This window comes from Juglans regia, chromosome 10 (assembly GCF_001411555.2).
Source record: "Juglans regia cultivar Chandler chromosome 10, Walnut 2.0, whole genome shotgun sequence".
Lineage (NCBI taxonomy): Eukaryota > Viridiplantae > Streptophyta > Magnoliopsida > Fagales > Juglandaceae > Juglans > Juglans regia.
Genome location: NC_049910.1, coordinates 5,693,043 through 5,702,314, shown reverse-complemented (window position 1 = coordinate 5,702,314; position 9,272 = coordinate 5,693,043). Strand labels below are relative to the sequence as shown.

General features: G+C 36.2%; 1 protein-coding gene across 1 annotated transcript; it reads right to left on the bottom strand.

Moving 5' to 3' along the window:
• Positions 1–358: 358 nt before the first annotated feature.
• On the bottom strand, positions 359–6,295 carry LOC108988915 (DEAD-box ATP-dependent RNA helicase 7-like). Its single transcript, XM_018962312.2, has 14 exons — positions 5,711–6,295; positions 4,981–5,115; positions 4,755–4,895; positions 4,535–4,646; positions 4,157–4,227; positions 3,835–3,989; positions 3,612–3,723; positions 2,844–2,945; positions 2,690–2,750; positions 2,436–2,604; positions 2,256–2,352; positions 2,026–2,120; positions 1,106–1,239; positions 359–888 (listed from the first exon to the last, which is right to left on the bottom strand). Exons 1-14 carry the CDS (start codon positions 6,161–6,163, stop codon positions 647–649), a joined length of 2,079 nt encoding a protein of 692 aa, XP_018817857.1. The 5' UTR covers positions 6,164–6,295; the 3' UTR covers positions 359–646.
• Between the last annotated feature and the right edge of the window lie 2,977 nt (positions 6,296–9,272).

Below are 9,272 nucleotides of genomic sequence, written 5' to 3'. Positions count from 1 at the left end.
TTAGTTTCTCGCTAATATCCGAAAGGGATGGCTCATTAGAGTCCATGGATGTACATTGACGTTTGTCTCGAGAAATACATTCTATTCACCATCACATAATCTGATGCACCGCATTTATTATTATTATTATTATTATTATTTGAAAAGATGAGTGGAGTAGAGTAGATCAGTACCCCCCAACATCACAGAATATGAACCATGAAGCACGGACAAGATAAAGCATTCATAAAAGCCAATGAATCCAAAAGTATCAATTGGAACGACAAGGTATGATTTGATTATTATTATTATTGTTGTTATTATTTATTTTTGTTTACCGAAATACATGAAGTATAAACCTAATGGGTGAGGACATTTGTTTATTTTCTCGTGGGTCATTCAATAATAATAGAGATTCGAACACATCTTACATTTGCCGCAAAAATGAGAAGCAAATGGGGAGAGACGGAAAAATCCCCAAGACCTCTATAACTTAGCCCCGATAATTAAGGCAAAACAAAAAAAAAAAAAGGCAAAAGAAAAATTCTATACCGAGCCAGTCTACACTTAAGTCCCTGTACCGAATATTTTCTTTCGTTATCACACATAACTCTGCCTCGACCAATGCTCACCGATGGTTACTTGATACTAACAGCTTAGAAGCACTTCACCATTTTTTGTAACCCCTCCCACCAGAGCCATTGTTAAACCTATTATTTCCTCGGCCGGAAAAACCACCACCACCACCACCACCACCACCTCTTCCACCAGAAAACCTGCCCCCACTTCTATCACCAAAACCACCCCGACCACCACTACCAAATCTTCCCCCTCTTGACTGGTCTCTTTCCTGCAAGCGTGGCAATGCTTCCAACACTTCTAAGCTCACATTAGCTGCATTCTCCTGACCTGCAATCCAAAAAAATTAAAATAAAAATGCAGTTGAACATATGATCAATGAACTTAGATTCAAAAGTTGGGAAATATCCAGTATATGCAATGATCCAAGGAGCAATCCTTAAATCGATAATGATGTTGGACCAAATTTTCAGGATGCATTTGAAATTAACCTATAGTACAGACACTCCTGTTCATTACAAACTAATAACTATGAAGTTGAAAATACCAGCAAGAAATGTATCCAAGTCTTCAGCAGGAACATCAAACACTGCACCCTTTCCATCGGCTGTGAGAGCAAGACCCTTCACCGCCTCAACCTTCTCCTCAGGCAAGAATCTCCTCAGGACTCTATAAGCAAATCTGAGAGACAGTCATAGAAACTTGAAGTCAGGCAGAAGTTAACCTATAATAGGAAGATAGATACCTAAAAATTAATATTCTGGTGAAACCTTAATTAGTGTTTTGATAAGCACTATTCCAGTGGAACCTAATACTACATACGAAATTCCAGAGAAAATGTAAGCATGTCCAAAACTATTCCAGAGACACCAAATCCGTAGTTCATTTTGCTTTAGCACAATTTAGCTGGTGACATACTGTTATGAACCCACTAGGTAGAACTCACCCTTGAAAACTAGCTTACAAGGGAAGGGTGTTTAGGGGCTTATAAACCATCAACCAATCTCATACTTAGTCGATGTGGGATCGTAACAACCACCATGCCCTGCAACCGACATCCACAGCGGTCCCGGCGCTCACACGGGCTGGCTGTGCGCTAGATCTTTTCCTAGCTCCGGGCGAACACTGCCATGCCGGCATCACCTCCCGTGCCGCACGATTGCAACCGTCGCAACATGGCCTTAGATGTGGGGTGGCTCTGATACCATTTGTTATGAACCCACTAGGTAGAACTCACCCTTGAAAACTAGCTTACAAGAGAAGGGTGCCTAGGGGCTTATAAACCATCAAGTAATCCCATACTTAGTCGATGTGGGATCGTAACACATACAATGTCAATATCTATCACATTTACTCATTCTACTTGTGACACAAAGGATTATCATCATTAAGAGTAGATTCCAATATCTACCTTGTGCCAGAGGAAACTATTGAAAAAGAAGAAGAAGTGAGAGTTCAAGTGCTCACGATGGTGTATAGATTGGACTTCCAGCCTCAACAAGTACTGTGACGTAATTCTCCATTGAAGCGAGAAGTGATCTTTTCTTTATCTCTGTATAACCCTGCACAAGATACAATAACTTCATCAAATTAAAACCAAAAGCAGGTAAACAAATTTGAAAGATGAACACAAAAACATATACATAAAAAATAGGACATGAATAATTTGGGAGGGCAGAATGGGAAGAGAGACTCACAGCAGCCTTGGCAAGAGCTTTTGCAAGTAATTCAACAGCTGACAGACCAGAGGTGTTCAGCAACTCCTCAGCAGCAGATTTGAAAGCAGGAATTACACTGAAATTTCAAAGTATATTAACACCAATAGCCAACACACACAAAATTATCCACTAGATAATACCACAAAGGAGCAGGCATACTTGTCAGAGACTTGGGTTATCATCTCCGCAGCTTCTCCACCAGCAGCTTTGGCAATATCAGCTTGCTGAGGAGCAGATATGTGCTCAAACTTCACACCAGATTCTCTTTCTATCTTAGATATATTGGACTTTCTGGGATCATAGAGCATTACTGCAACTCCAGTATTACCTTAAAGGAAAATAAAAAATAAGACCTCTCAGTACAACATAACTCCAAGTGATTCAAAACAAAAGTTTCAAGTCTCGACCATTACCAGCTCTTCCTGTGCGTCCAGATCGGTGGATATAGTCTTCAACATCACGAGGAGGTTCACACTGAAGCACAAGCACCAATTTCAGAATACCTTAAGATAATAAGCATTGTAGAGATTCTACATATACACCTATCTTGCACACATAAACACAAACCTGGATAATTAATTGCACATCATTGATGTCCAATCCCCGCGCCGCCACATTTGTGGCAACTAATGTCATGAACTTTCCAGACCTGAAGCCAGCAAGCGTGACCTGCGAATGCCAAACAGATCACATGTGAGAGAAAAAAAAAAATCATTACACCCTTATTCCTACTTGGAATGATTTAGTGAAAATAGTAATCCTCCGGCTTCCAAAGTTAAGATGATAGAAGCACAGTTTGTTAAATATAGATATCATTGGTTACCATGCTTCTTTTAATGTTCAATAAGTAAAACATAGACGACTCTTAACAGTTTTCAGCAAAAGAATGGACAGTATGTAATTTTAAAAAGGCTAGACCCTCTGAGAGCCCGCAAAAAACCCATTGTCTATGGCAACCATTGGACAGTCAAACAGATGAACCTTCATCTTTTATTTAGGTGTCTAGCTTGTATTTAGGTGTTTCTGCTTGTATACTTCCTGTGTACTTGGGGCTATGCCTATTTACTTGTCTTAATAAAACTTTTTGTTACTAATAAAAAAATGAAAAATAAGATTTTTTTTTTTTTTTTTGGGGAGAAAGGGAGGGCGGTGGATGAGTACAAATAATCAATTCTTTTATTACTAGTTAAAGGAGAGGAGCCTCAATAAAGACCACAACATTGACTATGGATTCTTTGAAACATAGCCTTCTCATTTATCAAGGAATATATATATAGTAGCTCCTTTCTGTTTCTTGGAAACGGGAAAAAAAGTAGAACACCAGAAGCAGCTAACCTCACGTTGAGCCTGCTGTATATCCCCATGCAACGGTCGTGCCCCAGGCAACAACTCAGCAAGTGAAGAAGCAGAATCCTTTGTTTCGGTAAAAATAATAGTCCGGCCTCCACTAAATCAGACACAATCCCACCAGGAAAAGAATGAGAAACACAATTCAACCAGTTGAGGACATGAAAGCACATCATCTATAAATTATAATTGGACAAGAGAAAAGATGCACCTGCTATAACAGCGAATGACGTCTGGAATAAGCTGGGATCTTGCAGAGCTAGAACAGGGAAGGACAATATGCCTAACATTTGTACTAGCTTTCATTTTCTCGTTTCCAACAAGGTCAGCAGTTTTCTTGCTTGGATTAAGAAACCTAGAAGCGATCTAGAAATAGAAAACAGAACTTTGAGTAGGATTAGATAATAAAATGGATACAAAATCTATAATTTGAGTATTTAACAGAACAATTATATATCATAAAAGAGGTGACCTCACAGATCTGAGAGTGGAATTCAGAAAGAGATTATAACTGGAATAAGTAACATACTAACCTGCTTAACCCAGCCAGGCAGGGTGGCACTGAAGAGCAGTGTTTGAACTTTACTTGTATCTTCTACCTTGCCTGTAAAGTCCAAAGAAAATTGTTAAATCCATGTAACCACAACTGAAAATAAACAGCAACTAAACAGCAACGGGCACATTCCAGTAGTAACACTTGGAATAATCTCAGTCTCAAAGGTAGTGTTTCATTTAAAAATATTACCAGGTTATATAGATTTCTAGTTCAGTTAGGAAAATATTTTTTTATAAGATTAAAAAAATTGTTCAGTTACGAAATTTGAACATAAATAGTTGAAAGTGTCTTTAACAGACTAAAAGAGAATCCAGTCATAAATGAAAAGCCCCAAGCAATTTATGCAACCACACACCTAGAATTAGTTCAACATCTTCAACAAAACCCATCCTCAGCATTTCATCAGCCTCATCAAGGACCCGGAACTTCAGAGAGCTAAAGTCAATATTCCCCCTCTCTATGTGATCCTACAAAAAAATTTGCAGGAATCTATTAGGACCGTAAATACGTAAGTACAAATTTATGCATTTCACATTCCATAGATAAACACTAAATGAAATGATTATAAAGGTTACCTTAATTCGACCAGGTGTTCCAATGACTATATCAACCCCTCTCTTGAGTTTAATCTCTTGACTTTGGTATGGAGCTCCGCCATATAGACAGCATGAAACCAACCCCAATGCTCCGCCATAAACTTCAAACTCAGCATGCACCTGGAAGTAATTCAAATGAGAATTAGACAACAGAGAGGTTACTTTCACAGAAGCATAAATTCCTTGAATGCCCTTCATATATTACCTGTTTGGCCAGTTCTCTAGTAGGTAACAGTACCAAAACACTTGGTGCCCTCCCATAACCAGTTTTTCGCAAAGCTTTAGTCAGTCCATTTGTGAGTGACTCCAATATGGGCAACACAAAGGCAAGCGTTTTACCCTACATCACAAACAAAGCCAAGCTCATTATGCAAACAAGAAAAGTTTTAGCACCAGCTAAACAACATTCTTTTTGTTCCATCTTGCTAGCTCACTGGCTATTAACAAGTTTAAAAGGCATTGATAACAACCGAAAAACTCAGATTCATTACACTAAATTAGCATGGCAACCACTGCAATTTTAAACAACCAATCGACTCAAAAGAATGACCAAAGTTTATGCAAACTCGCCAAGCATCACTGCTACCTTTCATCCAATTCAAACAAAGTGAGCGCGATCCAAAATGCTCTCCAAAAATACACGATTCAAAACCATATTCGTTATATAAATCATTCAATAATTGAGTAGAATTGTTAAGACCATCATAACTAAGTTCAAAATTTCACTGGAACAGGTTAGATTAACTCATAGTACCACTGAAAAATTGTGAACTTGAAGATGAATTATCAAGTTTCTTTCCAATTAAACAAATTGAAAATAAATTAAAATAATGCAACATGGAGTTCAATCTGAGCCAACATAACTGATGGGAATGCCAACGTACAGAGATAGATGCAAAATTCAAACAATAATAAAACTTACGAAGAAAATATACCTGACCCGTGCGCGCGCGACCGACCAAATCCGAACCGTCTAGAATGGTATCGAAGGTCATTGCCTGAATCGGAAACAACGACTCGATTCCCTTCTCCTTCAACTTGGCCTTCAACGGCTCCGAAATCCGAAACCTGGACACCGCATTCGGACCCTCCTCATCCTCCTCCTCAACCTTCGCCTTTTTCTGCTTCTTGTTTTTTTTATTCTTCTCCGACTCCTCGGCCTTCCAGTTCACAGGATCAAATAGCTCCGAGCTCGTCTCGCTCCTCTCTTCCGCCTCCTCGATCTCCAAAGCCTTTCGCTTCTTCTTCTTCTTCTTATCGCTAATCGGAGAATCAGCTTCTACAGTTTTGTTTACTGTTTCCATACTCTTCATCTTCTTGTTCTTCTTCTCCTTCTTGTCCTTGGGGGTATCGGATAGAAGAGGATCAGCTAGGGCTAGTGAAGGCATGGCTTTCTAGTTTCGTACAAGAAAAAAAAGGGTGTGTGTGTAAAGAGAGAGAGAGAGAGAGGAGGTTCTTGATCTTCCCCTGCTGCTGCAGGAGTTGCATAAAGCGGGAGAGGAAGAAGGGCAGTTAGGGTTTATGGCGTTATGGTTTAGACTTTAGAGGTAGATTTATTTAGGACCGTTGGATGGTGAAACCCTATGGAATCTGGATTCTGTACGTTGGATTAGAATTTTGATTGGTATTTGAGTATTTCCGTCTAGTTAAACACGGATGTATTTTTTATCTATTTTTTTTTATTTGTTATTTTTTACTTTCTCAACACTTCTTAATGTACCCAGATCTACACTAAGCGGGAGAGAGTTATTTATCTTTGAGCGGAACGAGTACGTGTACCAGACCGTAGGATTCGGCACTTGCTGACTTGAGCATTGAGCTGCGGGCTGCTATTCAATTTGATTTTTCCTTTTTTCTTTTTTCAAAAACTTTTTTCCTAAATTATAACGTTTGTGATAGGGGTGATTAACGGTCCGGTCGGACCGGACCGACCGTTTCGGTCCGGACCGAGACTTAGACCGGTCCGGTCCGGTCCATATTTTAGAGGACCGAAATCATTCGGTCCGGTCCACGGTCCACAGTTTTTTCGGACCGGACCGGACCGAATGAAAAATTAAAAAAAATATATATTTTTTATATATATTTTATATATAATAATTGTACAATTAACAATATAAATTTTTAAATATATTATTAATACTTGTTAATATTCTATAAATTAACAATATTTTATATATATCTTCATTTAACCTATCACTATTAACAATATAAAATTTTAAATATACTATTAACACTTGTTAATATTCTATGAATTAATAAATATATAATATCAATTAGTTAATTATATAGTAATTATATAAATTAATAATATAATTTTCATCTAATTTATTATCATTGACCATATAAAATATTTTTTTATTGAGTTTGTTACATAATCCACATTAATAAGTCACTTAATTTAATTTAGTATTTTAAATAAATTTTTTTATTAATTATTAAAAAAAAAAAAAAAAGGGCAGACCGACTGGACCGGACCGGTCCGGTCCCTTTGGGTGTTCGGTCCGGTCCGGTCCGAAAAAATAATGGACCGAAAATTTTCGGTCCATCGCCGGACCGGACCGGCCCGTTTGCAGCCCTAGTTTGTGATATTAAAATTCAATTAAGATTAATTTAAAAGAAAATAGACATAAAATCTAACTTGATAACTGATATTAAAGGAGGAAATATTTTAGTATGTCATATTTTTTTATTTTTTTATTAATTTTTTTTAAGGAAAACTATCATCTTTTATTCATTAGAGAAACTTACATCTATGATTGGATACATTCTAGGATGTCCACATATTAAACATGATATTATAAATCAAAATAATACATTTGGAGCTCTACTAGTATACTATTTTCTTTTGTGATTGGTTTGGTTTTCAATATTGTTGATATTCTCTACAGACAAACGTTCAAAATACAACACTCTCCTTAAACAGAGACTCAACATCACCCTTCATAGAAAGTGAGTACTTAACCTATACAGATAAACGTCTAAGAGACGAACTCTTTTTTTATTTTAATTAACAATAACGAAACCAAAAGGAAAAACAATAAGATAGATGTCAAAAATGACAGATTATAGTTAGGACCAACTCCAGTAGACTTCAGAATCTATAACGGCATGTGAAGGCAATATGATTGTTTCTTTTCAGCTACAAATGTCAGATCTGAACGATCTGATGGTAGCGAATCTTGTGATCTGTGTGGTAAGAAGAGTTGCCGGAATGGGTGCATGTGAGGATCACGCACTGTGATTTTTGCAAAATCGCCACTTTCCTCCAAACAATTTGGATTTTTTTTTATTAATCTTAATTGTTATAGATAAGTTTTATCTATCTCATTTCAAAATTTTTGATCTTATTTTTTTCTCAAACATCACTTAAACACAAATTATTTTTTTAATTTTTAATTTTTCATCTAATCATTACAACCCTCCCAAACTTTAAAAATAAAATATAAAAAATAATTCAATTTTCTCAAATCTCAAAATAAAAATTATATTCTAACAATATTTTAACTTTATAATATTTTATTCAACATTTTCTCTCTCATTTTTCAAAATCCAATAAAGCATTTTAACTCAAATTATTTCATTACTATTTACAAATGAGTATTGATATACATACAATACATTTTCACAACACATTTCACAACAATATTGTAAGATAAAGATATTTGTATAAAGTAATGTTAATTTTATAAAGTGTTTTACAAAATTACCCTCATTTAACACATTGTTGTGAAATGTGTTGTGAAAAGTGTATAAATCATTTTCCTTTACAGATTTCTCATCTCATCTCATTGTTATCCATCCTCTTAATCTAACATCTTTTTTTCTTTTTTAAATAAATCTTAATTTGACATCTAGTTATGGTTATGAGTCACTTTTAAAATCGAGAAATGATAGTTGTAGTCGTGAGTGCGCAAGCACCATGCAATCATTTAAAAAAAAAGAATAAATAAGGGACCCACATGAAAAGAAAATAATTTTTTAATAGTAGATCCAACTCTTTTTCAAAGTACGCACTCTACGACTGTATAAAGCATTATTATTTAAAATTACTCCACCCTTCTCAACCAAGAAGAATAACCCCTACCCAAGACAAAACAAGCTAGATACGTCTCAAGTAGCAATATGCGCAAGTTTCTTTTGACCTTAGTCTATTTTTATATATGACCTCAGCACTTGATAGGCAATAGGCAAATGAAGGAGAATCAAATCATTTTTTCTGAAAGTAAGAACTCAATCAAACCATCGGATGAACATGTAGAATTTTCGTCATTCAATAGGCAATAGGAAAAAGGAAAATCAAATCATTGTTTTGATAAGTAAAAACGAATTCTGTCAAACCTTTGAGTTTGAATGAACATGTAGAATTTTCAGCATTCTAGAGCAACATGGAAGATAAAGTACCAAGACAACATTATAATTCATGTTAGTGTTTCTTCAAGAGCTGGTCCAACATTGTCCCCAGTAGCTTTGTTGTGCTTGACATGGCTTCCATCACAC